The sequence below is a fragment of the Triticum aestivum genome, chromosome 2D, assembly GCF_018294505.1.
Source record: "Triticum aestivum cultivar Chinese Spring chromosome 2D, IWGSC CS RefSeq v2.1, whole genome shotgun sequence".
NCBI lineage: Eukaryota > Viridiplantae > Streptophyta > Magnoliopsida > Poales > Poaceae > Triticum > Triticum aestivum.
In genome coordinates, this window is record NC_057799.1 from 72806955 (window position 1) to 72827533 (window position 20579).

A 20579-nucleotide genomic window follows, 5' to 3' on the forward strand; every position below is an offset into this window, starting at 1 on the left:
TGGTCACCAGCAAACCCTATTCCGCTCTCCATCCCAAAACGCCAGATCAAATTCCTCAGACAAGCCAGAGCATAATCACACGTGGAGAGGGAAGGGTGAGTGTCCATTAAGCCTATCCTGGTTAGGCCTTTTTTGTTATCATGATGACAGTGGAACCCGTCCTTGTGAGATCATATTTTTTTTGACAAAGGGTGAATTTTATTTACTCAAAATGAAGCATCAAGAGGATATACACACGATGATTACACACTCGGCCTCTTCATAGCTAGGATACACACGGCCGGCACCATCACACAAACAGGCCAACAACTAGCAAAGTCGTATAAGACCAAAGCTATGCTTAGGCGGAAAATATAAAAACCCGATAGCAATCAGATCTGCGATCGGCAAACTATAGCAATGACCATATCCGCACCAACCATCCTTGTGAGATCATATGGCGGAAAAGAAGTAAGTCTATCTAGCAAGTGGTGCATTGTCTAATGCATAGGGAAGGGGAAACCCTCCTTTTTCGAAAGGGTTTTTATCATTTATGCCACTGGTTGTCACTCACTACTCAGTTTTGCCACTATGAATTTCAACTGCTCAAAAATGCCATAGCTTCGTTAGGTGCATGCTCAAAAATGCCACTCGACACCATGATTGTCAGCTCAAATCTCGTTTGCCATGTCATAATGACCCAAATAACTATAGAGCAACATGTCAGCTCTCCCTCTATCTCACTACAATAAAGTGTGGGTCCAACTTGATCCCAACAACGTTCTTATTTTCTCTTAAATTATTCGCTTGCTTACTCCAAACAAGTGGGGTCCACACTTATTATTGTGAGATAGAGAGAGCTGACATGTGGGTATAGGGTTATTTTTGTCATAACATGGTCAATGAGTTTGACCTGACAATAACGATGTCTGATGGCATTTCAGAGAAAATATCTAATGGAACAATGGCATTTTTGAGAAAACATCTTACGGAGCGATGGCATTTTTGAGCAGTTGTAATTTCTAATGACAAAACTGAGTAGTGAGACACAACTAGTGGCATAAATGATAAAAACCCTTTTCGAAAAAAAGTCAAGTGGTATGTGGATATTTTTTTTCTGTTTCTGTTTCTTTTCTTTTCTTCAAACTTCCGTTTGAAAAATTGAAGGTTCGTGGTGATCAATCCAAACCACCCATTCCTCCTCACCATATTGGCATGTCTTTGTTTGTTTTAGGAAATATCGCCAAGTTTATATAACCAATACATATATCCCCTTATGGTAAAAATTAACACCTGCTAGGGCGAAAACGTTAGTGGGTACCGCTCTATACCATCATAGTTTTGTTAGGAAATTAAGACGTAACCACATGCATAAGTTCAAAAAAAAAAGACGTAACCACATGCATCTTTCAAAAGCTGTGCGTGTGCGTGTGCGTGTTTCTTCCTACGCAAGATCATAAAAGCGATAGATAAAAGGTTGTGCGTGTGCGTGTTTCTTCCTACAAAGTCCGTTGTGCGTGTTTCTTTCTACAAAACCCTTCAAACGGTCATAAAACAGTTGTATTAATACGGGACACGTATGGATAAATGGATCGGTCGATTCGTGTCTTCCACGGAGCAAAACGACCAAAGATACGTACGTGGGAGAAATTCATGGAGTGTCACCGTGTCGTTAGTCTGGTCGCGGTCGCGGTCGTGCTGCTGCTCCGGTGGCCGGCTTTGAGCTCTGCGCAGGCGCCGGTGTCGAGGACCATCACGGTGGACAGTCAGGGAGGAGGGGATTTCTGGAGCGTGCAGTCGGCGGTGAACTTCGTGCCCGACGGCAACCGGGAGTGGGTCAGGATCCACGTCCGGGCAGGGAGCTACACGTCCGTCGTCCTTGCTCAACTATTTTTTTGTACTCCTTCCAAGATGTTTATGTTGGTCACGTGGCGCGTGCAGGGAGAAGGTGATTATCCCGGCGGAGAAAGGCTACATCTTGCTGGAAGGGGACGGCTCCTGGAACACGGACATCAATTTCAACGACTACGCCGGCGCCCACGTCCGCAGCCGCGGAGACACGTCGCCGACGTACAAGAGCGCCACCTTCACCGTCCTCGCCGATGATTTCATCGCCCGGAACATCACCTTCAAGAACACGCACAACGCTCACGACAAGATCAACAAGAGCCAAGCGGTGGCGGCGCTGGTCCGCGGTGACCGGAACGCCTTCTATGGCTGCGCCTTCCATAGCTTCCAGGATACGCTCTGCGACGACCTAGGCCGCCACCACTTCAGCGACTGCTTCATCGAGGGCGGGATCGACTTCATCTTCGGCTACGGCCAGTCCATCTATGATGGCTGCACCATCGTGTCCAACATGCCGCCGTCCTACGGCCAGAACCCTGGGTCGGTGACGGCGCACGGCAGGGTCGACGCCAGCGACCCCGGCGGCTTTGTGTTCAAGGGCGGCGAGGTCAGAGGCACCGGGCGCCAGTATCTCGGACGCGCGTGGAACGAGTACGCCACGGTCGTCTACTACCACGTGAATATGTCCAGCATCATCGTCCCGCAGGGATGGGAGGCATGGAAAGCCGACGGCGAGACTAACAATGTCGTATTCGCAGAGGTTGGGTGCACCGGGCCGGGATCGAACATGACCGGAAGAGTGCCGTGGGAGAAGCAACTGAGCGAGCTGGAGGTGGAGAAGTTCGTGGACATGAGCTACATCGACGACGGTTGGATAGGCGAGCAGCCATACTAGTATGACATGGCCGGGCCTTCTTTTCTACAACTCACTCCTGCATGTGTGCAAGTGGCTGGAAAAGTGCTCGATCAAAAAGGAAAACTTTGTAACACCAATCTGTTTTGTTTGTTTGTAAATATACACCATAGCATCTGTATTTAGGAAAACATACAAAGTATATAGACGCAAGCAAAAACAACTCATACTATTGTTCCACCACCAACAAAACGTCATCGAAATCCAGATATGAATAGTGGCATTTTTTGCTGTAGCATTTCTGTCACACTATAATGCTAAATTTGTCTATTTTATTTCTTCTTCTGTATTTTCAATTTGGAATTGATTTTTCAGGGGTTTTGTCACATGTCTTATGAACATTTCCAATATTTCCCTAAAAAAATAAGACATTCAGATTTGAATATTTTGTTTAAACATAGGAGCATGTAAGTGTTGAAAGCACCTGATATTTTTGGCATGGGAAGAGAGAGGCCAGTATGAGTTACAAGTTTACACTCATTATGCATTGCGCGGTTGCATCAGGCCAAGAGAGGGCCGGACATTCCTCCTCCACAACCCGTTCATGTGTTTAAATGTCACCAGAAGTGTGGAAGAAGAAAGTAACTCAATACTCTCTTGGTTTTAAATTAATTCAAGTTCTAGTTTTATCTTAAGTCAAATTTCTTTCGGGTCGATTAAGTCTAAAAAAACGCATCAGCATTTGTAACATCAGATTAGTTCTATCAGGTTTCATCATAAAAACACATTTTCTTACTATACATGTTTCATCAGTGTCACCAAGCCTTTTATGGTGATTGGTGTCTGGACCACCATCAGCCGAACTACACCTTCATCGGCATGTCTCAACTCCAATGTCCATCTCCCGTGACATGAGGTTGGGCCCTTCAAGGCAAGCTAGAGCATAACTACACGTGGCAAGGGAAGGGCGAGTATATCCACTGGCTACGCTTGTTCCATTATCATGCTGATAGGGAACCCGTCTTTCAGAGGTCGGGAAAAATGTAAGTCTACCCAACGATTGATAGTGGGGAGTTTTTTTTTAGTTCAAGCCTTCGATTCAAATCAAGATCCGTTGTGATCAATCGAAACCACCCACCATATGGCTTTGTCTTTTTTTTGCGAAAAAGATCCAAAGCTATTGTAAAAGTTCACAAGAAGTACTATTTTTTTGCGGGATTCACAAGAAGTACTAAACACCTCAAACATAATGCATATCTTTTTAGAAGTTAAAGTTTGATTTAATTTATCGAGAAAATATTTGCATCTACATTACCAAATAACTATCGCAAGATATACACGGTGAAATATATTCTTATATTGCATTCATTTGGTATTATTGATGTTGATAATTTTCTCTATCAAGTCAGTCATTCTTTATTCTAAATAAATTCTATGGACACTACATTTTCAAAAGGAGGGAGCACCGAATATCATAGTGTTTATAGAGTTATCAATACATATATTCCTACAAGGTGTGGCCGTATGCATCGATCTGATGCAGAGGCTGGGGAGTCCCCTTTTTCCAAAAAATATATTCTTACAAGGTAAAAATTAACAACTGCCATCACGATATATGGCCCCAGTTTACCATGCATCATAATGAAGACAATAACCACTTGCTCATTTATGCAAGATCATGGTTTCTTTCTATCCAAAAATCTCTCTAAAAGATTTCCAGAAAAATCTCTAAAGATACTGCAAAGGGTCAAAAAGGATTTTATAAATCGTATGGATGGATCGTGTCTTCCATAGAGCAAAACGGCCATGATATACGTGTGCGTAGGAGAAATGGGATGCGACCGCCACCATGTTGTTAGTTTGCTGGTGTTCGTGCTCGTGCTGCTGCTCCGGTGGCCGGCGTTGAGCTCTGCATGGGCGTCGGTGTCCAGGACCATCACCGTGGACAAGAAAGGGAGAGGCGATTTCAGAAGTGTGCAGCCGGCAGTGGACTCCGTGCCTGACGGCAACCGGGAGTGGGTCAAGATCCACGTCCGGGCAGGGCACTACAAGTTCGACCCTGCCGCAAAATTCCATACTGCATTTTTGTACTCCTTTTCAAAGTATATGTTGATGTTTGCATGCGTGCAGGGAGAAGGTGACCATCCCAAAGGAGAAGCGATACATCTTGCTCGAAGGGGAGGGCCACTCGAGCACGGAGATCTACTACGACGCCAGCAACAACGGCACAGTCGACGACCTGCTCACGCGCGGCGGCAGCGTGGGCGCCTACGCGTCAGGGACGTTCGAGAGTGCCACCTTCACCATCCTCGCCGACGACTTCGTCGCCCGGGACATCGCCTTCATGAACTCACACAACGGTTTTGACAAGCGAAACGTGAGTCAGGCGGTGGCCGCGCTGGTCGGCGGCGACCGGAGCGCCTTCTACGGCTGCGCGTTCACCGGCTTCCAGGATACACTTTGCGACTACACTGGCAGGCACTACTTCCGCGGCTGCTTCATCAAGGGCGCCGTCGACTTCATCTTCGGTTACGGCCAGTTCATCTACGACGGCTGCACCGTCGTGTCCAACGTGCCCATGTCGCACAGCCGGCAGCCCGGGTGGGTGACGGTGCACGGCAGGTTGGGCGCCGGCAGCCCCGGTGGGCTGGTGTTCAAGGGCGGCGAGATCGGGGGGACTGGTCGCCAGTACCTCGGTCGCGCGTGGAACAAGTATGCCACTGTCGTCTTTTACCACGTGAACATGTCCGGCGTCGTTATCCCGCAAGGATGGGATGGCTCGAAGAACATCGGCCCTGATACGATGTTCGCGGAAGTTGGCATCACCGGGCCGGGGTCAGACATGGCCATGAGAGTGCCGTGGGAGAAGCAGCTGACCGAGGTGGAGGTGAAGAGGTTCGTGGACATCAGCTTCATCGATGACGGTTGGCTAGCCAAGCAGCCATAGCCGGGGATCGGATCAAGAGTAGTTGCAGACATTTTTCTGAGGCAAACATGCAATCTTTACTACGTCCTCACAATATTCACAGGGACGAAACTGGGTTGTCCTAACCCCAAACCCCTAAAGCAAAAGCATGTTTTGCAAGATTATGAGCCTTAACATTCGAGGTTCGAAACTCATGATTAAAACTACAAGAAATAAAAGCAGCAGAACGATCTATTATTTCATGCGCAAGCACCAAAATGTTCATAGCTTCCGTCCTTGATGGCTTCAACAACCGCCTTGCCATCCGATGCTACAAAAATCCTCTGAATATAAAGATCATCTGCAAGCGCCAAAGCTTCTCTCACTGCCAAAGTCTCGAGTGTTGTAGGATCTTCAATGCTACTGAACACAACTACCGATGCTGCCAAGAAGGCGCCACTCTTATCACGGCACACTGCCTCAAATGTGCCAAAACGCCCAACCCTTAACGTTGCAACATCAACATTTATCAGGCCTAGAGAGGTCCGGGTCTTCTTGCTCCCTGCTCACTTGTGTGTGCAAATGGCACAAAAAGTGTGAAAAGAGGGAAAACTGTGTGCTCTCCCTTCTCAAATTAATAGAAGTTCTCATTTGATTTAAGTCAAATTTCTTCAGATCTGGCAGAGTCTTTAAATTATAACATACACTTTCATATATTATTCATATTTTTGTGATTTTAAACAAAACTTTTTATAGTTATGAAAAGATAATATTATCTACAAGACTGTGTTGGTTTATAGTTTTTACTGAAAGACAGAAATAGAAAAAGGAAAAGAATAAATCTTTATTGGGCTGGCCTTAGTTGCTTTATCATGACATGGCCTGTCCGGTGGTAATACTAATCCGCGACAATTTCCTCATAAAAATCATTAACAAATGGCCCCTCTGAGTCCACATTTGATATGTGCAAGATGAAAAATCTAAAAACCTTCACAAATTTAGGCCAATTTATGACAGTGTCTGAGAACGTAACTGAAAATCCATCATGGATTAATATATTTCTTGTAGTGGTCAATATTAATTAGAGGTTGTTTGTGCTTATCTTACAAAGACAATTGATTATATATTTTGAATACTAGGAGGTTTGTTTCCCAATCGGCTCTGGATTGAGTTGTTTAGAGTGAGATGGCGCACTTTAAACCACATAAGTTTGGTGACACTCTAAGCAAATTTAGAACATGTACATATATTTTAGTATTTGAGATGCTTTTTATAGGCCTGTCTCGGTCATCGAGACGTGCAACATGTTACTCAGACTTGGTCACGTCACTCGCCATATAAGATGTGCATTCCTCAACTACAAACTTGTCTTACTATAGCTTAATCACGTCAACTTGATCTCATCGCTGGAACTTTCTCGTCTCACTTTAACGAGTTCACACCAAGGGAAGGCTAGTGTTAGTTGATAGCATGGCCATAAATACCAGAGAGCGCAGGACTGTGGTGGCTGACAGATAGGAGAAGCTATAGTGGAAAAGGATGGTTGGAATCAAGGCAGAGCATGGAACTATTCGCAAAAAAGGGAGAGCATGGAACTGAATGCTAGAAGCAAACAAAAGGCATGATGAGATCGGACAAACTAGAGAAAGATGTACCCCATATGGGAAACAACATCTCCATATATGAAGCAATAATAAGGGATGATAGGGCCAAACATACTAGAGAAAGATGGCCCTCGTGTAAAAAAAATGACATGTCCAGGTCTAAGCACCACATTATTTGTGTTGTGTCTCGTCTGTGGGACTGACATAACACTATCATACGACATGATCTAGTCCCTTCAACCAAAACACATTCTCTCAGTGAACAACCACAAATACATCCTCCCGGTAACCATGCATTTTCATTCTTAAAACATGTCAAATTCATATTCTCCTCCCACTTCTCATCCTCTTCCTTCCACTTTAGATCCATAGTTATCGTCACCACCATATGTTCTCCCTGCGATCACAAATATGCGTTCACTCCCCCTTTGTCTCTTCATGCTTCGTCACTGCAATTGATGTCATGACAGCAGTACGACACTGGTTGTGTCTTAATTACCACTTTACACACTTTCCCATTCTCTATAGGACACTGGTTTGCTAGTCGCGTATCCCTTGTGCCTTTGTCTGGATTTACAAGTTAGTGATGCCCCACTCCCCTTGTTCCCCAAGATGAAGACAAGTAGCTACACCGTGACAAGTGCTTCTAGGCATGAGGACAATGTACAAGTTCGACAGTGAATCCGTCGTGTCCGACAAGATCGGAAATGGCTCGAGAATGAATGGAAGAAGAAAAAAAAATCTATCCAGCAAGTGGTAGCTTGATTTTTTTTTCTTCGAAACCTTCATTTCTAAATGGAGCTGCTTTGAGATAAATTGAAACCACCGATTTCTCATCGCATTGCCATGCATTTTCTTAATAAAATATCGCCATGTTTATACTTTATACAATACTCAATAGATATATTCCCATATGATAAAAAATAAATTAATACCTTGTTCTAAAAAAATTAATACCTGCCAGCACAGAAAATTATACGGTAATGTTTCCCTTCATATATTTTTTTGCATGGAGTTTTCCTTTCATACTACTCATTTAGAGGTAGTACCTTAAGGCGTATATAATCACCAGCCAAACGGTGAAAAAAGGGCTGTATTAATACGTACGGGATTCGTATGCGCCTGGTGGGATCGATTACTGTCCTCCACATAGCAAAACGACCAAGATACGTGAGTAGGAACAATGGAGTGCCACCGTACTGTTAGTTCGGTCGTGCTCGTGCTCGTGCTCGTGCTGCTGCTCCGGTGGCCGGCGTTGAGCTCTGCGTCTGTGCCGGTGTCGAGGACCATCACCGTGGACAGTAAAGGGGGAGGAGATTTCAGGAGCATTCAGTCGGCGGTGAACCTCATCCCGGACGGCAACCGCCAGTGGGTCAGGATCCACGTCCGGGCAGGGGGCTACAGGTACGTCTTGCTACACAGTTCGGTATTGCTTCAAGATGTGGTAAGCAAGTATGGTTATGATGGTATACGTGGTGCATGCAGGGAGAAGGTGACCATCCCAAAGACGAAAGGCTACACCTTGCTGGAAGGGGAGGGCCACTCCAGCACGGAAATCTACTTCGACGACCACGCCCACGGCAGCACCGACGGCCTGATGCGCCGCGGTGCCGATGCGATGCTGACGCACGAGACCGCCACCTTCAGTGTCTACGCGGACGACTTCGTTGCCCGGGACGTCGCCTTCACCAACACGCACAACCGCGTCAACAAAAGCCACGTCACCCAAGCGCTCGCGGCGCTGGTCGGCGGTGACCGAATCGCCTTCCACCGCTGCGCCTTCAACGGCTTCGAGGACACGCTCTGCGACAACACCGGCCGGCACTACTTCCGTGAATGCTTCATCAAGGGCGGCGTCGACTTCATCTTCGGCTACGCCCGGTCCATCTACGACGGCTGCACCCTTGTGTCCACCATACCCTCGTGGTACGGCCGCCGCCGTGCCGGGTGGGTGACGGCGCACGCCAGGCGCCACGCCGGTGACCCCGGCGGTTTTGTGTTCAAGGGTGGGGAGCTCCGAGGCACCGGGCGCCAGTACCTCGGACGCGCGTGGAACAAATACGCCACGGTCGTCTACTACCACGTGAACATGTCCAGCGTCGTCGTTCCGCAGGGGTGGGCTCCGTGGTACGCCGGCAACAATACTAACGATGTCCTGTTCGCAGAGGTTGGGTGCACCGGCCCCGGGTCAGACATGGCCAGGAGAGTGCCATGGGAGAAGCATCTCAGCAAGGCAGAGGTGAAGAAGTTCGTGGACATGAGCTGCTTCATCGACGACGGTTGGCTAAGCAAGCAGCCATAGCCGGGGATTGATCGGATCACGAGTAGCTGGCTGCACGCATATAGCATAGGAAATAGCAGGATGAATTGCGAGCTTACACTCATTTCACCTTGCGCGCGGTCTAGAGAGGAAGGGGCCGGGCCTTCTTTTTTTTCACAGGAAAAGGACTTTATTTCTCAAACAATAGAAAGGTCATTTACAGTAAGGTGAGAAATAAAATCCGGGGGATTGAACAATTCCCAACTTTAGAAGATCTACTACTATGGAAAAAATTTGCAATGCTATCCGCTCCTCCATTACCCTCACGGGACCATTTTATAACTTCAGACACGGACAAGTTTAGCACCAGTTCTTTGCATTCCAAAACCACAACCACTTCCGCTCCTAAATACTCTTCCTGATTTAGTGCATCGGCAGCAACCAAACTATCAGATTCGAGGATTAGTGAGCTGCACCAAATCTTCGCTGGCATGTAGTAGCCATTGCGAATAGCCATTATTTCTGCCATATCCACAGAAGGGACATGCGGTATAAAGCATGAGGCTACCACGACAAATTAAGCCATGGTCATCGCGAGCTACTGCACCCGTACCTCCCGTCATATTTTCCGCACAAAAGGATGCATCCACATTAATTTTAACTATCCCTCTCTTTGATTTTTGCCACATGTGATCACGTTTCATCACTGGTCGGTTAGGAGTTGCAGCATGGGGAAAGTTTGTTGCTAGAACTTTGATGGACATTGCCGTTCGATCTGGTTGACGGAATGTTTCACCTTTGATAAACTTTCATCATTGCCACCAGATAAACTAGCTACCAACTGCAATAAGTTCAGCCATTGGTAGCTCACTTATACAGTTTTATCGTCTCATAAGGCTGGTCATAGTGGAGAGTAAGAGTACATAGACTAGTAACATGTATATGTTACTAGTCTATGTTATTACCTTTACTAGTACAATGCCCGTGCGTTGCCACGGGCTTTTGAAATATTTTGCTGGAATTATGTAAACATAATGCATGTTATATTTCACACTAAAAAAAGATAGCACAGGTATAATCGAATAATAATTTAAGTCCACTTCACTTACATTGTAAATTGTTAACAAAAGGCAATTTGACAATGCATACATATAGAGCAATGATCGAACTAAAAAATTGTTACAAATTAATATCTATTTAATGCGTTTAACAAATTCTTGCACAATATCAGAAATATTGTCTTTAGTTTCATTCACACGATATTTGAGCAATTACAATAAAAATGTCTTCCTCACCGGCCTTCGGGTCCGTCAACTTTCACGCCAACCACGGTGGCCAACCTTGACTCAGGCTTCGACTTCTTTGCCTGCGCGATGGCGGACACCTCGCTCACTCGAAAACAGCATGATGGTCACCATCCACCCTACCTTGCCTACCGGCGGCACTTTCCTTCCAGCACGGGCTCGCCAACCACATCTCTCCCAGGACCTGCTCCACAACTACACGGCGGCCGCAGCCACCCGTCCACCATGACCGCTCCACCACCACCCTGAGGCTCGACATGAGTCAACTTTAATCGTGTCAAATATACATTGTATGGATCCTAATGCACATTAAGCAACATTCTTAATTGTTTTCTGCCTATAAACCACTGTTCTTCTTCGTCTTCGTTCTCCTGCTCCTCTTCACTTACTATCTCTACCTTCCCTGGCTCGACATGAGTCAACTTTAATCGTGTCAAATATACATTGTATGGATCCTCATGCACATTAAGCAACATTCTTAATTGTTTTCTGCCTATAAACCACTTTGTCTTCGTTCTCCTGCTCCTGCTCCTCTTCACTTACTATCTTTACCTTTCCTATCCAAGCCAACCGCAACCATCAATGGCCCATCCGGCTCAAAATCCCCAAACCTTCTACACCCACACTATGAATTTTGAGGGGCTTTTTGCCAATATTTTCTCCTTTCAAGTCTGCAAACAACAATATATTAATGTAAAGTAATTAGTGTAAACTCGTTTATGCCCACTCATGGCCAGTATGACCGCAAACTCTGTCGTCTCGCCTACATGATGTGCGTCCACTCCCACAGTTTTCCCCCTACTCTGGCGAGGCCTCCAGTACTTCCGAATATTTTGTTCGGATTATTTGCCATCAAGGATAAATTAGCATACTGCGCACGAACATATGTGATAAAAGTTCCTACGATTTGACACAACAGAGGTAGAGCAACATGAAAAATAAAAGATCATGCTTCTAATCTTCAGACTTCTGTAGTTTTAAAAAATGGCGATAACCTTACAACATTTTTCAGACTCCCGTCCTAATTGAAAATGATTGTTGCATTAAGGAACACCTATGGAATCCAAAAAAACACTAACAACAAGCAACCGTGACATGGATGGCTACCTTATTGCTTTGGAAGTGGATGGCATGAGCCGTCGCCCAGATGCACGAAACAGTCCCAGCCATGCACAGCTAGCCGAGAAACATTGGGTCAAAACAAGGGTGTTGGTACCTTGAGCAACGACGCCATCACGTTGACAAATGCCCAACCCAACTGCTCGTGGCCATCCTCGGCCACCACCTGCACTAGTAGAAAAGGGGGCTTTTGTCCCGGTTGGTAAGTCCCGGAATAGTAGTACAAGCGCATGTAGAAAATGAAATTCTCAAGGTGCATAAGGATGTGCTATTATCTTGCTGCTAGAAAATGTAGCGCTCAAGGTACATATAGATATGTCATTGTCTTGCTGTTAAATGGACTGCTTGCTTTATTAGCTGGATCAGGAAACCTAAGCTCTTTCCTTCCCCTACACAACTCAAGCTCGTCCCTCACCGGCTAAAGCAAACTCCACCAAGATCCACCATTCCCCCGCAGTCAATTCTTCCCCCGAAGAGATCTTGCCGCTCATTCCTGGCTTCCATTGCGGAGAGCAGATCATCACATAGATTGCCCATAGTGGGGCGAATGCCGACAATCTGCCCCCGGTCACCTGCAACCACAAGAGTCCCTTTAGTATGAATCTGATTCACACCATAACCATTTGCAACAGTCCAGTCCTCTAATCCAAGCCCATCATAATTCTCAATAGTCATTAAAATATGGAATCAACATAGCTAACAATCTATCATCTATCCAAAATTGGCACCTATGCTTATCATACATGCCGGAACAAAATAGCTACAATGTTGCTGTCAAGATAACATTTTGGAAGCATTTTCTCTCAAATCAGTATTAATAGATCAGGCACTGACAGAATGATTATGGTAGTGTAAACCAGACGAAATGACATGGCACACACACCAATCTATTCAGGAGTGTTACATTAATCCAACAATTTGTTTAGCGCATGGTAGCTATATAAATAGTCCAGATAACATTCGTGTTGACAGAAATTAGCAATGCTCCCAACTACATACAAAATTGGCTAGAGAGAATTTCCTAGCATGCTGAGTTTCCAAAGATTGGACTTCTTAATAATGACACACCTTCGCATACATGCAAGAGCTTTAGGGTCGATCAGGCCATAGATTGCTTCGATGCTGGCGACGAACCTTCCGTTCGAGCTTCTATCGCCCCTCCGTCGCACATATTTGTCCGTCTCCACTCACTCCCCTCATAGGCGGCAGCTGCTCGACATGTTGAGCACTCATGGCTGTCTCCACTCACTCCCCTCATAGGAATAGTGAACCGTAAAAATATTTTCAGAGTATTAGGCTTGTATCATGAATTATGTTCGCTTCTATCAACGCTTCAAGACGCAAAGCTTTTTGTGTTTGCTAAGAAGACTAAGCAAATATGAAGGTAAAAGGAAATCATCAATATAATTCCGCAAAAACTACTACATGGAACGGACATGAAATGTTGCGGAAATTGCTGAAACTTACTTTTCTGGAACAACGATATAGAGTGTTCACTACTGACTTGCACGTACTTTGCAATCAGAAAAAAGCTTCATCAAGTATGTAGACGCGGCGAAAGGGAATACAACATACAAAAGCTAGATACAGAATTCCAGAGTAAAGCTAGATGGAGCTAACACGACACAATATGCTTCATCGTTTAGCAGGTACTCCCATGCATATACTAAATCATATGGACATACACTTCAACCATCATAACTATGCCAGAACCGGAACTGGTTTGTTCTTACATGTCATTTCCAGTGAGAAAAGGGGATGCTATAGATTCCAAGTCGCAAAAATTGTCTTAGAATTATAAGAAGCAAACTAAAAATTATAAATAATCAGAAGAAGTGCTCCCGCTGAGCGAAAACACATTGCATCTGAACAATGCAACTGCAGCACATAAGCTAGCACCTTATTCATGCTTTAAAGAAGGTGTACAGTTTGACCACCTACTGGTAGCTACTATACACATTCACAAGACATTAGGCGTTTCATGCAATATTTTTCTAGGCAACAAAACATTGCTATATGACGTAACTCGTAGTAGTAGGTAAATTCACAAACTGTGTATGTCGTATCAATGACTCTGCTGTAATCAAACTTTGAAGCTACAATCAGATAATAGAATAATATGAACTTCAGTTAACTGATGTAAAATAACGAAAAGAGGCATGTCTAAAGAACACAATGGAAGCATAGAATAAATGCATCTAGAAGATTACACACGATCTAATCATATACCTTGCCACCCAAAATCTTCCCTTTGTCGTATCAATGAGTTTGATGTAAATGAGGAAGTAGTAATTTTTGCATGTACTCTAGGTGTTTTGTCATCAGTTGAACGACAAGCTTCTTCATTTTTGGAAACTACATGAACAAGACAACACAATTGTTCACAGTAAGTTAGTAACCCTAAAGGATCTACCTGCTCGGAGAAATTCATAAGAACAAACTGCATATACAGTAAAACACAACGAGCTCTGAATCAAAGTATAACTATTTGAAAATCTTTGGAGAAGGTTCGAAGGAAAGCAAGCAATACATCCTTGCATCACTACTCGGGGTCACTAACGGAGATGCCAATTCCTTCGAGCAGGGGAAAGGGGAATTGAAGGTGCTCAGCACAAGAACTGGAAGGGGGGAGGAATGAAAACCTCAAACCCTACAATTTGAAGAGCATAGGATATATGTTTAGGCACTCACAGAAATCATCACCGGAGGTCGTGTACAGATACAAATAGGTGGTGGCATCGCCATCTCAGCTCGGTTGTCCAAGCAACACAGAATGTCCTGATCACCACACAGTTGCAATTTAAAGTGTGGGCAACTCTGCAAAATAAAATTATATGTCTCATATCCAAGGATTTAATTGGGAGTTTATTCTGCACCATTTGTGAAAACACACACTCGCAAGCAATTCGTTGAGTAGACACCGTGAAATAAAATTATATTGTGAAGAATACTATTTATCAAACAGGTGAAACAAACTAATCAGGTGCATCCCCGTAAGCAAAGAAAAAGGCAGACCAAAATCTATAGGATATGAGACATATATACGTCATAATACCTTGACTTTCTTCCAGAGACTAAACATTGGTTTGTGGACTAAAAACTCAGAGAAAATATTACCAGAATGGGTAAATGAGTAATGCAGCAAACATTCACATTACTGAGATAGAACACATGTCCAGTGCATATAGTTATAAACAACCATACTTATATATTTTCCATGTGAGAGAAATATATTAGGTTATGAAAGCAAGCACCGTCGTTCGTGATTTTAACGCACACGACTGATGTCATGTCACAATGTTGCCAACCGGCTTGCCCATGACACGGCTAGATTCTGTCACCTCAGTCTTTGTAATCTCATCCTGTTAGGCCATGCCACATCTTGCAATGTTGTGAGTAGATGGCAAATAAGATGTAGCAGTGTATAATGGAATTAGGGGTGGATCAGAAACCTGACATGCACGGGGGAGGTACTCTGCCCGCCACTTCCCATCCCTTGAGGGGGCGTGGAGAGATCTCTCGGCGACCATCACCTTGACGCTCGGCCCACGAGACAGCCATGGATAGATTCTCACATGCGTCGATGCCACGCGCACGACGCCACGACCGCAGCTGCTACAGCCTGGCCTCTCCTACAAGCAAAAAAGTAAATCACACCAAAATCAACACAAAAGGCGCACCAAATCAAGTCGAGAAGTGAGAGTGTAAGGGATTCATCGTACCTGCTCCGAGAGACGGCGGTGGCGATCCGGAGAGACAGCGGCGGCGGCGGCGATCCGTAGAGACGGCGGCGGCGGCGGCGATCCGGAGAGACGGCGGCGGCGGCGGCGATCCGGAGCGGCGGTGGCGGTGGCGGCGATCCGGAGAGGGGCGGCGGTGAGGGGATCGTCACACGTGCGTGCGGGTGGGCTGGAGGGGATAGTGCGTGGCGTGGGGTGGGGTGGGGATAGTGTTGGTTTTTTTTCGTAGGTTTTTTTTAGATTTTTTTCCCCGGTTTTTTTCTGGATCGACCGTGTGGGAGGTGGGAATCAAGCGTGTAGGAACCTCGCATGGGCATCTTTTTTTTATCGGAAAGTGTAACGCCCACACGTGTGGGCGTTAGCCAACTCACCCACACGCCTCCATCACCGTCCAGTAACTTCTGCACGAATTTTGGCACGAATTAGTTGATTTTGTATGCCACGTAGGACAACTCGCGTGTGTGGTGTGTGAGAGAGGTCGCCCACACATCCGTTTTACCACACGGAGGGGCCGGTGTGTGGGCGTTTAGCAGTTCGCCCACACACCAGTTTTCAGTCACGCACAAGGGCTGGTGTGTGGGCGTTTGCCATCTCGCCCACACGCCCGCCTCCTCTCCCACACTCAAGCTGCCAGTTGCCATGCGTTTTGCAGTGTACATGGCAACTGCCCTAGTGTGATTGCAGGCAGATGGCAACACTCTTTTTTTTACCCGAACATGTCAGTTGCCATATGTTTTGCATGGTACATGGCAAACTGCCCTAGCGTGCACGTAAGCAGATGGCAACTCTTTCTTTTTACATGGCAACTGCCCTAGCGTGCTTGTGAGCACATGGCAACTCTCTCTTTTACCCGAACATGTTTTTTTTTCATGCCTTTTTTTGTAGCGATACATGGCAACTGCCTAGTGTTAGTAGGTGGCAACTCCTAAAGTTTTGAAATCATGGCAACTGCAGTAGACCAGACCACACATGGCAACCGCTGTAGTTGTCCAAAAAATGGCAATCTGGAACTTTGACCTGAGATGGCAACTGCAGTTGAGCAAACATGGCAACTGTAGTTGTCCGACATGGCAACCGTAGTTCAGCGACATGGCAACTGCACTTAAACGAACATGGACGAGGGTCCGGCCCATGGCAACTGCGGGCGCGCGGTAAAGTGTCACGTGGGGCGTGTGGGACCACGAGGTACGAGGCCTGACGTACCGGGCGTGTGGGCGTTATCTATTTCGCCCACACGCACGCGTGTAAGAGGGACCGGGAGGGAAAAAAGAGGCGTGTGGGCGCTAGTTGTTTTGCCCACACACAGACGTGTGGGCTGGTCCTTTTAGGCACCACACAGAACGTGTGGGCAGATTCCTTAACGCCCACACGTGTAGCAGTTATCGGCGTCCTTTTTTATTGGTTCGGCGCTGGTACGTGGGAGGGGGGAATGAGGACAAAAAAAACCGGGTTTGGTGGGACGAAAATAAACCCGGAACGGAGACTACCAACTGAGACATTAGGAGTAGAGATAATGGGTAGTGTCATATCTCAACTCCTAATGTCTGAGTTGGTAGTCTCGCCTCACTCCAGTTAATTCTTCCTCACTGTTTTTTTATCCCACCAACACATTTAAACTGTATTTTACCCACGATCTATTTAAACCGATTTTATCTGCCAATAAGATCAATTTTCAGTTTATTTGGTAACTTTTATATGGAAAAGAATAAATCATGATCAATCTTTAATTAATTTCTGAATATCAAATCTATACTATTAAAACATAATCTCTACTTTTATATGGAAAAGAATCTCCCTCGTACTACCCCATGCAAAAATAGATCGAAGGAAACATCCACCCTCTACTCGCACGATCTCCACCTCCACCCGGACTTTCCGCTTCCCCAGACACAACCCATCTGCACCCCGTCTCCTGCGCCCAACTCCTAATGTCTGAGTTGGTAGTCTCGCCTCACTCCGGTTAATTCTTCCCACCGTTTTTTTTATCCTGCCAACACATTTAAATAGGATTTTACCCACGATCTATTTAAACCGATTTTATCTGCCAATAAGATCAATTTTCAGTGTATTTGGTAACTTTTATATGGAATAGAATAAATCGTGATCAATCTTTAATTAATTTATGAAGATCAAATCTGTACTATTAAAACAGAATCTCTACTTTTATATGGAAAAGAATCTCCCTCATACTACCCCACGCAAAAATAGATCAAAGGAAACATCCACCCTCGACTCGCACGATCTCCAACTCCACCCAGACTTTCCGCTTCCCCAGACAAGACCCATCCGCACCCCGTCTCCCACGCCCACCAAGCGCCTCCCTGTCCATAGGACGACGCACTCTCCGGCGAACCCCCGATACCTCCTCTTCCGTGCGAGTGACTCCCTCTACGCCCATCTTTTATGTGCCGCCCCGCCCGTGGACCTTTCCATAGTTGCCAAGTTCCCGGGACGATGGGGTCGAGGGACGGGAACGAGGGTCGAGAATCGCCAGGTAGGAATAGCATGGAACGATGGGGGTATACATCTTTCGAGCAAACTGATCGATAGGTGGAACGTGACCCAATCAATTTGGGAACGATGACCCGGGAATGATGGGGCGTGTCGAGGAACGCAGGAGGTGCATTAGTTAGGAATCTATAAATCACCGTGACAGAAAAAAGGATGAAATTGATTGATTCCATTATACTGGTAGCAGATCGCTAATTACATGGCTTGATTGTAGGTAAGCCACTTATCTACGTTACCTATACTTGGCTGTTTTTTCCATGATCGAGGAAAGTGTGGAACATCCAAATACAAGTGCAAGCCACATAAAGCATGCGACATCTGCGGATGAACTTCATGAACCGCGCGCCGTAGCCCAGTATGACATCGGCCGGCGCGTCCCAGAGGTTGCTCCGCTCCGTGAGCAGCTCGAGCTCTACGGCGACGCCGGCCCTCACCCTGCCCGAGCGCGCCGCCTCGCCGACGAGGCTCCCGACGCGCCGCAGCAGCTCGTACAGCGGCGCGGTGAGGAAGCACCACAACGCCTGGACGCCATGGACTCCTGGTAAATCTCAGCGTCTCGATGAATCAATACCTCCTGTTTCTGTCTGCGATGGTAAATTGGAATCGAGATGTTTTGATTTTTGTTGTCGCTGAAGTGGTCCGTATCCTAGCGTCCGGGGTCGCGTCCCCGACATCGGCTCTGGTCGTTCCCCTCGTCGACCCCGACCCTCGATGCGGGACGACGAACCCGGTTCAAGGGTCGCTGCCTCGTTCCCCGATCCCGGCAACTATGGACCTTTCGCCATGGCCGCAGGGTACGCATGGTCGGGACCGGCACTGCACCACAACGGTGCAGGCAGCGAAGAAGGTCTAGGACGAGAGGCACGGCCGCGCAGGTCAAGGAGGAGGAGGAGGGCTCGGCGGAGTGTGCGCTTGCCAGAATGCCCATGTCATGTCGATGGGCGCCACCGCTCTCGTTGGCGGGGACAATTTCGTCGTGCCCCATCGCCCCCAAATCCCAACCACCTCGATGTCGATCCCGTGTCTATCCCAAAGAAATCGCTGCAGTCGGCCTCCTCCTTCCTCGCTCGCCTCGGGCAATCCGACGTCTCCTTCTGTCCTCTCACCCACGGGGGCGAATAGCTCCCATGCGACGTCGTTGGTGTGAATTGTCTCTCATGCGATGTCGTTGGTTGTAATAGCTCTCATGCGACATCTGCGTTGGAAAAAATAGCTCCAACGCGACACTGCTGCCTAATCCAAAGACACATGTTTAAAACTCGAATCAGGTGAGCGGGCCCACAACATGGGGCCCACTAACTTATCCAACTCAGCATTGGTTAGGTGAGCGGGACCCACAGCGTGGGACCCACTAACTTATCCAGGTCAGCATTGGTACAAGAGGACACCGAGCTGTGCAGCACCCGAGCCCATCCTCCCCCGCCCCCCCTACCCGACCGTTGTTCTTCTTCTTCTCCGGCGACGACGCGCAACAACGCCGTTCCGGGCCGCGACCTAGCGATGTCGAGCTCCGCTTCAGCCTCCCGCCGCTCATGGCCGCGCTATGGCGCAGTGCCCATGACAAGGTGCCCTGCATGCCCACGTATCGCACCCCTGAAGCGGCTAGTCATAACCACCGACAAGAATGGCAACCTTGGGCGGGAATTCGTGAAATGCGAGAGCAAACCAGAGCAGGGAAAGGTGAGATTTTACTTCTCAATATGCCAATTTTGATTTTTGTCTCCCAATTTCATATTTTCCCATTTTTCATCGGATTTGGGATTTAGGGTTCATCTTTACGATTTCAGAAATTGAAGCAATGCACCCATTTTGAGTGGCTAGATGAGTACATAGAGCGGATTCAACTGGAGGGTGCATCAGGGGAGCTCGATTTACCGTTGGAGGCGGAGAAGTTGGGCAAGTTTGGATCGGGCGCGTCTGGATCTGGGGCCCCTCGATCCGCCCATTCCATTGGTGCTACTGTGGGGGATGCAGGAGTGACGGCAGAGCTGAAGAAGCTGAACAAGCAGATGAAGAAACTCATCAAGTTGCAGAAGCAGGGCAATTTGATGGGGCTGATGGCCGGACTTTTTTATGTTTGTGTAATTGCTCTCGCATTTGTTTATGTGATGATAATTAGTCGTAAGTGAATAGATTGGGTATCATTTGTAATCGTAATGATATGGATATTTGAATAAAAGTGTTGCGCTGTACGAATTCGGCATGTCTTCTCCACTCTGTTTCGGCCCCTTTTTTCAGTTCTTCAGTTCGTCATCAGTTTCAGTTTCAGTGATAGAGAGAGAAAAGAAAAAAAGGTCCGTCCACAGTTGCCCGAAAAGGCCAGGCCCATATAGAAGTTAGGCAGGGCCGAATAGAACATACCCAGGCCCATTGATAAAAGAAGTGTAGCTAGTGCAAAAAAAAGTGCACACGGTCATTGACATCGATATATCTTTTCGGCTTTAGGTTATTTCACA

At 46.6% G+C, this 20579-nt stretch overlaps 3 protein-coding genes and 1 pseudogene across 3 annotated transcripts; all 4 read left to right on the plus strand.

Moving 5' to 3' along the window:
- Positions 1 to 1504: 1504 nt before the first annotated feature.
- Positions 1505 to 3003, plus strand: LOC123048768 (probable pectinesterase 66). The gene is made up of 2 exons (XM_044471803.1): positions 1505 to 1847; positions 1921 to 3003. Exons 1-2 carry the CDS (start codon positions 1567 to 1569, stop codon positions 2720 to 2722), a joined length of 1083 nt encoding a protein of 360 aa, XP_044327738.1. The 5' UTR covers positions 1505 to 1566; the 3' UTR covers positions 2723 to 3003.
- A 1507-nt stretch (positions 3004 to 4510) lies between these two features.
- LOC123048769 (probable pectinesterase 29) lies at positions 4511 to 5602 on the plus strand (annotated as a pseudogene).
- Positions 5603 to 7801: 2199 nt separating this feature from the next.
- Positions 7802 to 9491, plus strand: LOC123048770 (probable pectinesterase 66). Its single transcript, XM_044471804.1, has 3 exons — positions 7802 to 7866; positions 8396 to 8593; positions 8675 to 9491. The coding sequence occupies exons 1-3, from the start codon at positions 7802 to 7804 to the stop codon at positions 9489 to 9491; spliced, it is 1080 nt and encodes a 359-aa protein (XP_044327739.1).
- A 10069-nt stretch (positions 9492 to 19560) lies between these two features.
- Positions 19561 to 20252, plus strand: LOC123055663 (uncharacterized). Its single transcript, XM_044479577.1, has 2 exons — positions 19561 to 19803; positions 19911 to 20252. The coding sequence occupies exons 1-2, from the start codon at positions 19624 to 19626 to the stop codon at positions 20250 to 20252; spliced, it is 522 nt and encodes a 173-aa protein (XP_044335512.1). The 5' UTR covers positions 19561 to 19623.
- Positions 20253 to 20579: the final 327 nt, after the last annotated feature.